The sequence below is a fragment of the Equus quagga genome, chromosome 7, assembly GCF_021613505.1.
Source record: "Equus quagga isolate Etosha38 chromosome 7, UCLA_HA_Equagga_1.0, whole genome shotgun sequence".
In the NCBI taxonomy this organism is placed as follows: Eukaryota; Metazoa; Chordata; class Mammalia; order Perissodactyla; family Equidae; genus Equus; species Equus quagga.
The window spans coordinates 128,235,591-128,251,369 of NC_060273.1; the positions used below are offsets into that span (position 1 = coordinate 128,235,591).

At 40.0% G+C, this 15,779-nt stretch overlaps 1 protein-coding gene across 1 annotated transcript in view; it reads left to right on the forward strand.

The window, feature by feature from the left end:
* The window catches only part of ARSB (arylsulfatase B), a 166,946-nt gene that overhangs the window by 15,796 nt on the left and 135,371 nt on the right, over positions 1–15,779 (forward strand). Inside the window, exons 2-4 of the mRNA XM_046667307.1 lie at positions 2,241–2,427; positions 6,333–6,523; positions 14,458–14,665. Of these exons, the coding sequence (XP_046523263.1) occupies positions 2,241–2,427; positions 6,333–6,523; positions 14,458–14,665 (586 nt within the window). The remainder of the gene's footprint in view (positions 1–2,240; positions 2,428–6,332; positions 6,524–14,457; positions 14,666–15,779) is intronic.

The window sequence follows — 15,779 nt, forward strand, 5'->3', positions numbered from 1 at the left end:
CACAAAAAAATGAAAGTCAAGGCAATGTCAAAGCCTGTGAGAACACTAATAGCAAGTAGCTTATAAGAAATTAGAAAAGAAATTGTGAGTTTGAAAGGGTGTTTTTTTTTGTCTCTACTTTGTATCTGTTTATTGCCATGTATTGAAAACAAAACGAGACAAAAATCTGTGAGTCTCTCCAGCCTGGGTAGTCAGTATTTGAATCTGACAAAATCAGTGATAAGTCAGTATTTATTAGAATCTCCAAGAAAACTGTAGATCGGTTGTTCCAATATGCATTTTATCTGATGTTCATATCATACAACACGCTCCTGGGGGCAGGTCCAGCCTTAGGTGGGTGTTCTCTGTAATGCCACCCCATCTCTGTGATGTGTTGTTGGTAACAACGCCTACAGTTATTAACTTGACGATTGATGAGGTTTTAGTATGTACTTAGTGACAGAGCCGGGATGGGATTTACTTCTCTGAGCTTTATGCTATTCTGCTTTAAATTATAAAAGCTAGTAAATCATTTGCAAACACATTTTTTACCATTTATTAATAATTGCTTGGTACCCCCCTGACAGCTTATGGAGGTACCAGAGAGTCATGGCCTGGGTTGAGAATGGGCACTGTCAACCTTGGGTGTCCCCGGAGTCCCATTTATTCTAGAGAAATCAGGAGTGCCCGGCGCCACAGAAAGCTGGTGTCCAGTGGAGAGTGGAATGTGAGACCTTAGCCCCACTTCATACGAAGAAGAGCACCTCCCTGGAGAAGCCGGGACAAAGGGTGGGCTGTGAAGTTTCAGGGAAGGAAGGGCCTGGCAGGCGAGGAGGGAAGCCTCTGGGGACCCTGTTGTGCCCCAGCAGGGGTGCAGTGGCATCCATTAGTACAGGAGCTGTGACAAGGGCCACACAGCTTGCATGCTGGCCTTCAAACTCGCCTGGCAAGTTCAGGTCCAGGGCCTTTGCACTGTTTATTTCTTATGCCTAGAGTGCTCTGCCCCAGACTTTTGCAAGACTCTCTCTCTCTCTCTCTCTCTCACTTTGCTTAGATTTCTGCCCAAATATCTCTTCCTCAGAGAAGCTTTCTTTTGCCACCGTCTCTAAAGTATCACCTCTGTCGTGATCTCCTTCTACTTTATTTTCTTTGTAGCAGTGATCACTATCAGACATTATAGCATCAGTTGTCAGACTTTTTGGTCTTAGGATCTCTGCACGTGCTTAAAAATTATTGAGGACCCCAAAGAACTTATGTTTATGTAGGTTATACCTTTTAAAATTTACTGTATCAGAAATTAAAATAGAAATTTAAAAATACTTTTTGTTCATTGAAAAATAGCAATATAAATCTATTACATGTTAGCGTAAATAACATGAAAAATAACTATATTTTCCAAAACCAGAGAATTATGTGGGAAGAGTGACATTGTTTTGTGGCTTGTACATGTCTGTGAACAGAAGGCGCTTGTTACATCTGCTTCTGCATTCGGTCTGTTGCGAGACACTGTTTTGGTAGAAGTTGATGAAGAACACCCAGCCTCAAACAGATATGTAGTTGGAGAAGGGAGGGCTATTTTAACAGCCTTTTCATATAGTTATGGATATTCTATTTTAATATGACACCAAGACTCAACAAGCGATCATTTCTTAAAGGCTAGTCGTTGTGTGGTCCTTGCACCCTGGACATACTTGTGTGAGCCACTCCCAACCTGTGGGTCAGATGGCTGCTTTTTTTTAAGGAAAAGTTCGTCACTGTCTTTTGAAATTATGGTTTATGTAAAGTGGAATAAGAAATACAAATCATCACTTTCATTATACTGTTGAATAACCGTTAAAAAAAAAATCACCAAGTCTTAAAAGATTACAGAAGCTCCTTCTAATCAAACATCAACTTCTTGTGTGCACAAAAATTGGAGCACTTTTTTTTGTAGATGTACACTTCATGTTATGGCTACTTTTTTGAGGTAGGAAGTGAAAAGTTACATTGATGGTTTCTAACATAGAGCCTTGATATATCTGTTGAAAATATCTAATGTTTGTTGGAGTGCTTTTATTCATTTTTTCAAGTCCTGTTTGTGTCCATTACCTTATTTGAACAAGAGAGAAAATTGCCTTTCAGAAATGTCCTTAAGTCCATCCAGGAATAGAATTAAGCATTCAAGTCGACAGATATGTCCAGTAAATTAGGGAACCACTTTATCTGCTCGTTCAGAATGTTTCAACATTATTAATCCATAATTTCATGTTTCTCTCTTTAAGATCCACACAGGTTTACAGCACCAAATAATCTGGCCCTGTCAGCCCAGCTGCCTTCCTCTGGATGAAAAACTCCTGCCCCAGCTTCTAAAAGAAGCAGGCTACACTACCCACATGGTCGGAAAATGGCACCTGGGAATGTACCGGAAAGAATGCCTTCCAACCCGCCGAGGATTTGATACCTACTTTGGTAATGGAAATACACATGTTTCTTTAACGACTCAGTCTAAGTGCAGCGGTCTCATAAAACACACCCAAGTGTGAGCAAATGAAATAAGTGGAAACTTGAACACAGGGTAGATCAGTCAGCACCGCCGTGGGGCCGCTTTCTAACGCGACTTCCATATACATGGCTCTGTGCTCAGCTCATGGGGGGCATGAGCCCACCGGGAGGCACATACCTTTGCCAGGTCCTAAATGCCATGTTGGGGACTTTGGGGAGTTTGCTGCTTGCACATCCGAGACCATTGTACTCTTAGAGAGCCTTATTACCAATAGGGGATATGGATTGATTTTTTTTTAAATTCCAGGCAAAACCCAATACGAGAATATTTACTTCACAAAGGTTCAGAATATGTTTTTCCCCATGGACTGGGTTCAAAGACTTTTTTTTCTGGAGATGGTGGAGAAGACTCTTTTCCATTGGCATCCTTCTCCCCTTCTGAAATCTGTTTTTGGAATCACTAGATTGGAGAAGATAAATCAGAAAAATAAAATCAGAGAGTAAATAGCAAATGGTAATAGGAAGGAGAATAAGAAATAATAAGAAGTATTTTATGGACTTGACAGCCCTATAAAAATAAATGTGGAACCTAAAGTTTGTTTTAGAACGTGCCCTCTTTTAACCTGTTACAAACCGTGTCTTACTTAACGACCTATTTATCTTGCCAGTGGCTGTATATCTTTCTGTCAAGTTCTTTTCACGTTGAGGTATCTTTCTGTCTAGTTATTTAGCTACCTATCTGCTTCCCATTTGTCTCTTCATTTATTTACAAACTGCCATATCCAAAAGGGAACACACATCAAATATAAGAAGTTTAAAAATAAATAAAGTGAAAAATCAGGATGAGTAGAAAAAGAGAATAGTTACATGACACCAAATTACAAAAAAACTGCATGGCTCTTGGCGGGCTTCACATTCAGCTCTGAGATTCGAGATTTCTTATGTTCAAATTAAAAAAAAAAAAGGAAAAGGCTGTAAGAGTCACATTATTTATAAGGTGAATGGAAACCAGATGTTCAGGAAGAGTAAGGCATTTTCTGGCTCTTAGACCTGAGAGAAATGTCTCCTTTGGGAGAAGGTGAGGTGGGCAGTGTCCTCAAAAACATCATTTAGTAATAAAGTGGTGGGTTTCTTGTAGATGTTTCTTGAGGCATCCCCTTTTATTCACGCTAGGGCCGAGCTCCAAAGTACATTTCAGGAAACGTGATTATACGGGGCCCAAACAGTGCAGTGGAGGCACACAGCTCTGTAGTGCCTTGTTGGATCCTGCTTAAGAATGGAGATGCAAGGACATCAGACGTGAGACCGTGTTCTCTGGCAGACCTCGCTAAGCAATCATGGCGTTCTTTCCTGATGAACCTGGATAGATCCTCAGTATGCTCAGATAGCTGTTAAAAGTTGGACTTGGGGGGCCGGCCCGGTGGCGCAGTGGTTAAGTGCGCACTTTCCGCTTCTCGGCCCAGGGTTCATGGTTCGGATCCCAGGTGTGGACATGGCACTGCTTGGTAAGCCATGCTGTGGCAGGCATCCCACATATAAAGCAGAGGAAGATGGGCACAGATGTTAGCTCAGGGCCAATCTTTCTCAAAAAATAAAATTAAAAAAAAAAAGTTGGACTTGGGTGTAAGACCTCTTTGTTATTTTGGAGTCTAGAGGGCTGCACAATCCTATACGTCCTTTGAAAAGTTTCAGTCAGGCCTTTGCTAAAAGATGGATTGATACCCAACTCTCACAAGAGGAAAGAAGGACTATGGATATTTTAAATTTTTTTGTTAAAAACCAAGTTATATATTTAAAAATTCAGCTGGACGGGAAGTCAATGATATCCTTTTATGAGAATTAAGAAGCCTAACCAGGGCTTAGATGAACAGACACTCCACATTCCTGTGGAATGGAGACTTGCAGACAAGGAGGGGATAATGACCATCAGCTGTTATCACTGTTCTGACTTAGACGTTCTGGTAAAAAGCAGTCAGATGATTGTGGGGCTGGTTGCACAACTCTGTGAATACACTAAAAACCATTGAGTTGTATGTTTTAAATAAGTGACTTGTATGGTATGTGAATTAAATCTCAAAGCTGTTAAATAAGGCAGTCAGAGATTTAGTTGTTCAAAAATTATTTTCTTATTTTCCCCAAAAAAGCATAGCCTGCCATCTTTAGACTTAGCATGTAAGTTTGGATTTGTGAATTACTGTTATAAAAAGCTCTGTGTGATTGTCACATGGTTCCTTGGTATCAGTTTGGCCAAGTGTGTCAATATATAGTTCTATTTGTGGAATCCTCCTATTTGTAATATCTTTTTAATATTAGTGGTTCATGTACCTTTTAATCAAGTGTATCCTATGTATATATTCTCCCCAATGATAGAAAACAGTTTACATTTACAGATAGAGAACCTGAGTGATTTCCTCAAGCTCTAATACCCAGGTGTTATTAAAAACCCCAAATAGAACCCCAGGGTCCTTCCCTCTGATCACCCATATAAGGGCTGAAGTTACTTTTATGGATACATTTCTTTCTCTGTTACATATTAATTAGGAAACACATTGGATTTCCCTTTCCTTTATATAGGAGAAAAGATTAGTGTTTAAAAAGTTATCTTAAGACCAAGGTATTCATCATATTCAGGACCTTGAGTTTAGTGAATCATGGAAAAGGAGAAAATTAATTAAAAATGAATTTATTTATTATGTAAGCTGTGTAGGGCTTTTAGTTGTGATTACAGGGAATGTTCAGGACTGGGGAAAGGGCTAGGCCATTTTTATCATCCTCATTTTAAGGTTAATAAGCACTATTTGTCACGAGAGAGCTCAGAGTCCAGCACAGCTTATTTTTTTTAATAGCTATATCGAGGTGTAATTCACATACCATGCAATTAACGAATAAAGTGTACAATTCAACGAGTTAATAAATTCACAGGGTTGTGCCACTGTCATCACAATCCAGTTGTAGAACATTCCATCACCCCAAAAGAGAAACCCCATCACCATTAGCTGTCACTCCCCATGTTCACCCAACCCCACCGGCCCTAGGCAACCACTAATGTACCTGTTGTCTCTATAGATTTGCCAACTGTAGACATTTCATATAAATGGAATCATATAATATACAGCACAGCTTATTTTAATATTCTAGGAATATATGGAACATTTGCAGAAACAACTTAGTTGTGAAAACCCATTTCCTTATATGTTTAAATTGTGGGATAGGCAATTGATGCCCTTTAAATTTGGGGTGAGATTGAGATCACCATTGGTGGAAAAATCTAATTTCAGTGCCTCATGTTGTTTTGATCTTTTGGCTCTGTTAGGTTATGTCGAGAGATCCTCTGTTTGAAAAGGTTTGTGTCTTTCGCCAGTGGGTGTCAGCATCTGACTGAAGATGATTTCTCCTAGAGCTGCTTCTATAAATAACCTTGAAGCCAGTCTCTCAAGGTCAATGTTAACATTATTTGAATCCTGCGTTCATTTATGTGATCACCTCAGAGTAAAATCTTGCAACAAATCACATTAACTATATACTGTTTTGGCCATTAGATAGCTTTAAGAGATTACAATGTTATCCCCTTTATTGACTTTGAACTCTGATTTTTTTAAACATATTTCTTTGGAATCACCCACTTTGAGAGTTACATGATAGAGCTTGTGTTGTAAGACTTGGTGAGGAATGGATTGGGATATTTTTACAATGGCATTTGAGTGCCTTCTGCTAGCAAATATAGAGATGTTAAGAAATGGTGCTCTCATGAGCCTTGTCATTTGATTTGCCTTGTCATGGGTAATCAATTGCATTAGGCAATTAAATGCTGAAACATGAGTTTACTTAACAAGTTTTATGCTATGCTACTTTATCTCCCCTTCTCGTTGTAGGGTATCTCCTAGGTAGTGAAGATTACTATTCCCATGAGCGCTGTACATTCATCAACGCTCTGAACGTCACACGATGTGCTCTCGATTTTCGAGATGGTGAAGAAGTTGCCACAGGATATAAAAATATGTATTCAACAAGTGTATTTACCGAAAGGGCGACAGCCCTCATAACTAACCATCCACCAGAGAAGGTAAGTCTTGCTTCTTTATTGATATCAAAATTGTGTTAAGATAGCATCTCTTCAGATAAATAGAAGAAAAAGCTGCTGTCATTTAGGGATAAATCTAATGAGTTCCAGGGGAGTAGTTTTAAAATTTTAGAGTACATCAGTATCAGCCTGGGAAGCTTGTTAAAAATAGAAATTCCTGGAGCCCACCTCTAAGAGTCTGATTCATTGGGTCCGAGGGCAATGCATACATCTGCATTTTAAAGAAACTCCTCAAGGGTGGTTCTGCTCCAAGTCATTCCCAGGTCACACTTTGAGGAGTACTGTGTCTATAGTGTTTTAGCAGAGATGTAGTCTTATTATTTTGGTGTATTATGTGCATGTGCTATAAGTAATTAGTAAATTGACTTTTTTTTAATGATAAGCTTATGCACAAGATGAGGCTTTATTATGGCAAACTTTCTGTTAGGAGATCAACAAACTTTAGGTTCAGGGTAAGACCTCTAACTTTGTAGTTCCCCCCCCAAGATTATTTTGGCTATTCTAGGTGTTTTATATTCCCACGTTAATTTTAGAATCAGCTTGTCAATTTCTACCAAAAAAAAAATTGCTTAGATTTAGGTTTTGTTGAATCTGTAGACCAACTTTGGGAGAATGGACATCTTAACAGAATTAAGTGTTCCGATCCATAAATGTGGTGTACTGATGAGTCTGTTTTTCACGTTTACCATGCTGAAGCTGTTGTGTATGTCATGTGCTGAAATCTTTTGACTTATCTATAGGTAAAAATAGAAAAGAGTCCAAATAGCCTTAAACATTTTTTTCTTAACCTAGAGTTAACCTCATAAGCTAAAGTTTAAGCTAAATTCTCTGGGTTTAGCTTATAAATGCCTTTAAAATTGGGTCAGATATTTGTGTTGTCAGATATTGGGTTCACAATATGGCCGCATTAAGAACTGCATCAGTACACCTAGGAAATTAATCTTTCAACAGGACCTGACATAGCAAATTACAGAACGTGCAGAGTTACGTGGTTCTTCCAGTTTCCTGCACTTGGCCTCTTTGAAAGTTGCTGAAGGTCCTCAGTGCAGATCACAGTTGAATTCTGGTTTATAGTGCTGTCCTGACTTGGTACCTGGCCGGTGACTCCCTTTCTGAGGTGGTTTCTTCCTGGCTTTGTCTTTGCCTCTCCAACTCAGGATTGGGGTGTCTGGTGTCTGTCCTCAGCTTTGCTCCACTTTTGGCTTTCTATCACTCTTACGTGCTGACATCTTGGAGTAGCCATGCTTGCTGTAGATCATGGAAGAAATTGAACATTCTCTCAAAGACATAGACATACGCAGATTTTAACTCTAGATCTAAGCCAATACTCAGATAGTCGGAAAGATAACTGCTTGGTAATTGGCTTACGTTCAGGTGTCTTCTGTATGCTTGACATCTTATAAATACAGCTAAAAACCCAAGAACAAGATAAAATCTAAGGGAACTGCAGTCGGTGTCCGGCCCTTTGAGGTAGGCACCATTTTACAGACAAGCAAACTGGCTTAGAGAAGTTAAGTAACTTGTTCAAGGTCACAGAGCTATTGAAAGTCAGAATCAGAATTTAAACCCATGCTGTTTGACTCCAGAGCTCAATGCACTTAACAAGCCTCCCTAGTTACAGTTAACATCCGAGACCAGAGATTGTGAGGCCCAGTGTATGATTCAGTGTGATGGTTCCAATCCTGACAGTATTCTGGGATCATCTGGAAAGCTTGTAAGACATACCAATTCCAATATTGTGATTTATCGGTCTGAGGTGGGACCTTGTCACTGGTGTTTAATTACCCCTCTGCCCTCACCTCTCAGCAGTGATTCTGATGTGCAACCACTGTTGACACCCCTCAAACACAGGCGGCAAGCAGAAGCCAGCTGCCTTTCACAGCTTGGGTCCGGGGGAAATCCATACATCTACATTTTAAAGAAACTCCTCAAGGGTTTCACTCCCTTAACCATGCAACAACTGTAATGTGCCTGCAATAAAAATTAGTTCCCATTACGGAATAATAGAGTATTCTCTCGCAGTGCCCAGAACATGAAGCGGATAAGAGGAAGCAGCTGGGGTGAAATCATTCTCTGTGGGTGGGCTGTCTTAATTGGTGTAGTAGGGAAAGCACAGGAACTGAGGAAAATGGTAGGCCCTAAGAGCTCGCAAGCCATCCAAACTAGAGTTATGGTAGGGTGTGGCTCATAGGTAACATTCTGGAAGCTTCCAGATGAGAGGTGGTCATTTTCCCACGATGTCTAAAATACTCCTAAGCAGTATCCAGCATTCCCAACATTCTCACAGTGAAGTTTCAAGCAGAGACATAAATGAATGAAATCATTAATAGCCAAGTAATAGCGCCAGAAAATTTAATACAGCAAGTGCGGATCTTTACATTTTCAATTCTCAGTAAAATGATGTGTCACACAGTTCCGGGAACTGCCCTTTTTTTCATCGTTTTATCCCAATGTTGAGTCTAATTCTGTGCTAATTTCTCAGGTGCTATAAATAGCCTGTAACAAAGGCAGCTTGTTCTAAGATGGAGATCATTAAAGAAGTTCACGCAAAGTATCCACAAGAAAGCTTAGAAATGTGCTTATTTTAAAGAGCATTGGAGGGGAAAAAGCACATGGAGCTGTTCTGTCACAGAAACACAGTTGGTGCTGGACTCGGGCAGATGCTGCTAATAACCATTGCACATGTGTCGGGAAGGAATGTCTTTCTCTCGTTCTCCAGGATGGTTCCCTTAGTACTGACACTGCAGTGTGAAAGTAGCATATTCGTAAAATATCTTTTGGTTAAAAATAGCCCCCTCAACACTGCAGGAAAAAAAATAAATGTTTTCTCACACACCTGATCTACTAGAAGCAAATGTGAATTTTTAGTGGTAGACTCTTGCTTTTCCCTGACACAGTTTGGAAAGAAATGTCTTAATTTGAAGTCAAAGATAGAATAACAATTTAAAAACGTGTCATGTGCTCTTAAAAAAATTTATACTTTTAATTAGGGATATATACTAAAGAAGTGAAAACAAGGCTTTCTTCTTCACTGAAATTAGATTTCTTAGCATGGTGAGGATATTTAGAGTATATATCTTAGGAGTCGAATGGTATAATAAGAAAGAGAAATGATCCCTTAGCATCTTATTAATATGCTAATAACTTCAGGTAATAATGTCATACTTTTTTCTTTTTTTTTTTTTTTGCTGAGGAAGGTTAGCCCTGAGCTAAAGTCTGTGCCAATTTTCCTCCACTTTATATGCAGGTTGCCTCCATGCCATGGCTGAGAGTAGTATATAGGTCCATGCCAGGGATCTGAACCTGCGAACCTGGGCCGCCGAAGCAGAGCACGCCAAACTTAACCACTACTCTACAGGGCCGGCACCCAATCATGTCATACTTTTATGTAATACTTAAACATTTGGTCATGGTTTACATCTAGGATTCCATTTCATATTCTTAAGAAACCTGAAAGGGTTACAGTTAGGGTTGGTGTAAAGGCAGTAGCTGTAATTGGGTTGGTCAGAGCAGGAATGGGGACCCAAGAAAGAGCAAGGGAGAGATCAGGGCGCAGCATAAAACCTGGAGATCCTCGGAGATCCAAGTCAGGTCTGGGACTCCCATGTTTCGAATCTGATGTGAGTAAGGTCAGTAGACAGTATAATAATAATGAGCCGTCCCCAGGATGGCGGCTGCTTGCTCAGGCCGACAGTGAGCTGAGGCCCTGGTGGGCAGGTGTGGGGAAATTGGCTGCTGCTGTGCACTGGGACGGTCATAGGACACGTGGCTGCAGGGGGGTCCTGAGTGTGGTTGGAGAACCTTAGGGCCCTAGTTAATTCTTTTGTCCACTGGGCCACCATGTAGTACTAAGAACAGCACTCTATTACTTTTTTTCCAATTTAAAAATAGTATAGAAATGCTTCACATCTAGCACTGTTGAGGAATTAGTTGTTTCATAAATACAGTTCACCTCGCGAGTGCTGAAACTTTATTATTACAATATTGAATGGAAATACTCTAAAATGTGTTACACTGGTCCTAACCTCTTTGAATGGACTGCACTGTCCATCATTGTGCCTCCTTCTCGTCACCTGGAGCCATCCTGATGTGCATTAGGCTGTTTGCCCCTACACTTGATGGCCCTAGATTACTGCTGATGAAAGGGGAAAAGAGATAACTTGTTTTGTTCAAGGAATAGCTTCATCCATACTTGCTAGTTATTAGGATCCAGTCCACAGGTCATGTGAGGCCTTTGCGTGGCCTGTGACAGTCACAGGACAGGCTGCGTGTCATCCTCAGAGGCTGTTTTCACTTCCTCTTCTCAGTTAGGCCCCTTCAGTTTGAACTAACGGAAGCCTGACCACTGGAAAAATGGAGGAATTGCTGTAGTTTTATCATTTTAAACCCTCCAGAATGGTGGTCATTCTTTTAGCCACTAAGGAATAATTATTGGAAAGATTTTCAGGTAATTTTTTACTATATTTGGCAAAGTGAGTAGAATGATTTCCATACTGAGTATTTATAAGATCCTTTAATGATGGTCCCAGAATCACTGTCTTTTTCCCTGGCATGGTTAGAAGGACTCACCCCTGCCACCCTCCTGGCCATTGCCTCTAGGAGTCACTGGCTGGTTGGAAATAACCTGCATCGTTTCCCCTTTCTCTCCTTCACGGTGTCGGTTGCCATGTTGCTGCTAATGACCTGATGAACACATCTCCTCCTTGAGCAGAGAGCTCCCTCTCCTTGCTCCACCCCTGCCCACAGCAGAGAACCCAGACCAGGGTCACAAACTCATGTGTGCAAGGATTAGGCTGCTGACCTAAGTAAGTGAAGCTGCTCAGTAGAACAGTGGGGAGACGCTAGAAAATTGGACAGCGTTTGGGAGTGGGGTCTCTCTTTCTCAAACTCTAGCCATTTGTTACCAGATGGAGTGTGGGTGTAGAGTTGTCAGAAGGTCTGGTTTTTCAAGCAAATTAAAACAAAACCAGATTTTTATGTGCTATTTCCTGATTTTTAAAACTTCATGTGGGCTACAAATTGTTGAGGCCTTTCATTTTTTAATGCTGTTTCCAACTAGACCTCAGCTGGTGGCTGGGGTTGGCTCAGTATAGTGTTGAAGGACCCAGACAGCTGCTCCCAGCGCAGACCCTCACTGCACTGTCGGTCCCGGATGCCCCCGTGCTTCCTTTCCCCTCTGACTGTCTCAGCCCGGGGTCCTTCCTCGCCACCGGGCAGAGCATCTGCTCGATTCCCTTCCCTATGGTCTGGGGGAACATGGAAGCTTCCATGTGACCTGTGTGTCTAGAGGAGAAAGTGTGTGTCGAGGGCGAGCAGAGGCAGAGCTAGAATAGTGTCAAAGCTTTTAGTCTCGAGTTTGGAGTTGGAATTTGGGATGTTTTCCTCTGGAAATAATGTACAAATGAAGCATAGGTTCTGCATTATTGTGGTTTTCATTCTGTCACCTACTTCCTTATTTAAATGGATTTTAAAGTGTGACTTTGATATTTAACAGCCATTTTTAACATTTTGATTTGAGGGGAAAAGGCATTTCTAATTCCGAAGATCTGAACCAAAAATAGTCTTTTGGAGCTCTTTCTATGAATGCTCCTTACTCTATCACAGGGAGGTATAATAGATAATTTTAAAACAATGTATAACAATGAAGAATGAAATATGAGCCCCCCCACCCACAGTCTGCTTTTAACTTTTCCTCATTCACTTATGAGATTTAAGTGTCTCGAATACTTTAACAGAAATATGTATTTATTCTTGGGTTGAACTGGTTGTTGTCTTTTTGGGGGTTTTCAACTCATTAAAGAATTCTGTACTATGGGGCTGGCCCAGTGGCATGGTGGTTAAGGTCACGCCCTCTGCCTCAGTAGCCTGGGGTTTGCCAGTTTGGATCCCAGGTTCGGACCTACGCACTGCTTACTAAGCCACACTGTGGCAGGCATCCCATGTATAAAGTGGAGGAGGATAGGCACAGATGTTAGCTCAGGGCCAGTCTTCCTCAAGAAAAAAAAAAAAAGAATTCTGTACAAGCACAATGAAGAGAGTACTTTCAGAAAAGCTCATCAGAAAGGAGAGGCTGACTTGGAATACCACTGATGTTAGATGCTGTAAACTGGTGGAAGAGGTAAAATAGAATCAATCTATCACACTCTTCAGTTTCCAGGAATTAAACTGGCCCTACGTTTGGTACTAGATCAAAGACTAACAAGGCATAGTCTTTGCTTATTTTTTCATAAAAACATCAAAAATCCTTAACCCTCTTCTAAAAGATGTGAACTTATTTTTCAGCTAAAACAAAAAGTTAAAGCATCTCTTGGTACATATCCACCCTGTAATAGTGCAGTTTCCAATAGGAAATTGCTCTGCAATTAGTATGAACTCGAGCAAGTCGTATAACCTTTCCAAGCCTCAGTTAACTTATCTGTAAAGTGGATGTAACATAGGGTGGTTTTGAGTATTAAAAGAGATATAATATGTAAATCTTGATAGTATGTAGCACATAGACAACATTTAATGTGTGGTCGTTATTATTGATATTATCATTTGTTTGGATCAGAGACTTCCAGGCCATTTTAGAACTCAAGGTTTTATTTTTTATTTTTTTTGTCTTGTGCCTTGTTACATTTTTCTAATATCTTTTTTGAGACGTAATTCACATACCATAAAATTCACCCATTTCAAGTATACAATTCAATAGTAAGTTCAATCAAATAGTAAATTGTGCAGCCATCACCATGATCTAAGTTTAAGACATTTTCATTAGCCATTAGCAGTACATATTAACACTCACCATTCCTCTCCACCCGCCAACTCCCTGCAGCTCCTGGCACCCACTCATTTACTTTCTGTCTCCGTAGATTTGCCCCTTCTGGACATTTCATACAAGTGGAGTCGTACAGAATGTGGTCTTCTGTGATGGGCTTCTTTCACTTAGCCTGATGCTTTCAAGGTTCATCTATGCTGTAGCTGTGTCAGTCCCTCACTCCTTCTTCTGGCTGTGTAGTATTCCTTTTATTGCTGTATATTGTTGAAAATAATACCCCATTTTGTTTCTCCATTCATCAATTGGTGGACGTTTGGGTTGTTTCCTCCTTTTGGCTATTATGGATAATGCTTCTGTGAACATCCATGTACAAGTTTTTGTGTGGATATATGCTTTTGTTTCTCTAGGAATGGAAATGTTGGGTCGTGTGGTAACTCTGTGTTTAACAATTTCAAGAACTGCCAAATTGTTTTTCAAACTGGCTACACCATTTTCCATGCCTGTTAGCAGTGCATGAGCGTTTCAATTTCTCCACATCCTCAGCAACGCTTGTTATTTTCTGGGTTTTGTATTATGACCATCCCAGTGGGTGTGAAGTGGTATCTCAAAGTGGGTTATTTTTTCTCTTTTTTCTCCCCAAACCCCCCCAGTACATAGTTGTATAGTTTCTAGTTGTGAGTCCTTCTAGTTGTGGCATGTGGAATGCTGCCTCATTGTGGCCTGATGAGTGGTGCCATGTCCGTGCCCAGGATTCAAACCAGCAAAACCCCAGGCCACCAAAGCAGAATGAGAGAACTTAACCACTCGGCCACCGGGCCGGCCCCTCAGAGTGGTTTTGATTTCCATTTCCCTAATGACTAATGACATCTTTTCACGTGCTTATTAGTCCGTTTGTATATCTTCTTTGGAGAAATTCTATTCAAATTCTTTGCCCATTTTGTAATTGAGTTAATTGTCTTTTATTATTGAGTTGTAAGAATTCTTTATATATTCCAGATACAAGTCCCTTCTCAGATATGTGATTTACAAATATTTTAACCCATTCTGTTGTCTTCGTACTACCTGATATTACTTTTATTACCTGATAAATCTGGACTTCTCTCTCTCTATTTAATGCTTACATACCCTCTTAACTGATTTGCACAAACTCTCTTTCCAGCCTCTATTTCTCTACCTTGCTCTCCAGTCTGTCCACCAGCCCCTTCAGGTCCCTGAAGAATACCTGAAGCCATACCACTTTATCCAAGATAAGAACAGGTATCACTATGCAGGAATGGTGTCCCTTTTGGATGAAGCAGTGGGAAATGTCACCGCAGCCTTAAAAAGCCGTGGGCTCTGGAACAACACGGTGTTCATCTTCTCTACAGGTAAGCCTGTCAATAGGAAAATCATCTCTTGGCAAAGCCTGGGACATGGTATTCGATAAATGGAATGAAGACAAATTGGAACATTTAGCAGTTCTTTATTGAAATAAATGCTAACTGCAAGAGTAGAGACATGATAATAATGGCTAGATAGATGTGTCTAAGGAAAAAGAATTATGGGCTTTCCTTCCCTTCCTTCAAATATGAAAGTATTCTGGGAGTATGCTTAAAAACAAGTGCTCACTGAGTAAATGTGAGTGGACATCATGCATATGCAGGGTAGCTGGGCGGTGAATCCCCGGGTGGCTTGTTCTCAGCAATCTCTACAGCCCAGGCATCCTCTACGAATAGGACTTCCACTGACTAGCAGTGTGTCTGTATCAGAGCAAAGAGGCAGATTGTGACATTATGAAGACAGATAGGAAATGGAGCCACTTAAATCTAGGCTAGAGTCTCCAAGTATAGATTTTTTTAATATTAAAATTTTCTGACAATAAAAGTCATACTTGTTGATTATAGAAAAATAAAGGAATAAGGAAAATTTTTGAAAATCATTTTCGTTATGACAATGTCATTCTGATTCCTAATCTGTTATATATGTGATTTTTCCCCCCCTCATTAAACATAGTTTTCTAACATTTCCCTGTGATGTGCTTTGGGTGTAGATCTTGGTTTATTCAGTATGCTGAGTACTCAGAACTTTCTATCTGAAAATACAGATTCTTTTGTTAGGGGAAATATTCTTGTATTATTTATTTCACAATTGTTTGGTCCCCCATCTCCTCTTTCTCCTATTCTGTCTTTACAAAATTCCTGTTATTTGGATGTTAGATCAATCCTCTAATTTTCTTAGTTTTCTCACTCTCTCTTTTCTTTATTTTTCTTCTACTATTTGGGAAATTTTCTTATCATTATTTTGTAACCATTCTATTGAATTCATTGCAACCACCATGTTTTTTAGTAATCAAGAACTCTTTGTTGTTTTCTGATAATTCCTTTTTGTAAAGTTCTGTTTTTATAGATGTAATAATTTGTTTCTCCAAGGCCTGTGCTCTTAACCATTAATTTTATATATGTGTGAGTGTGTATGTAGGCATGTGCATACATATACTTATAT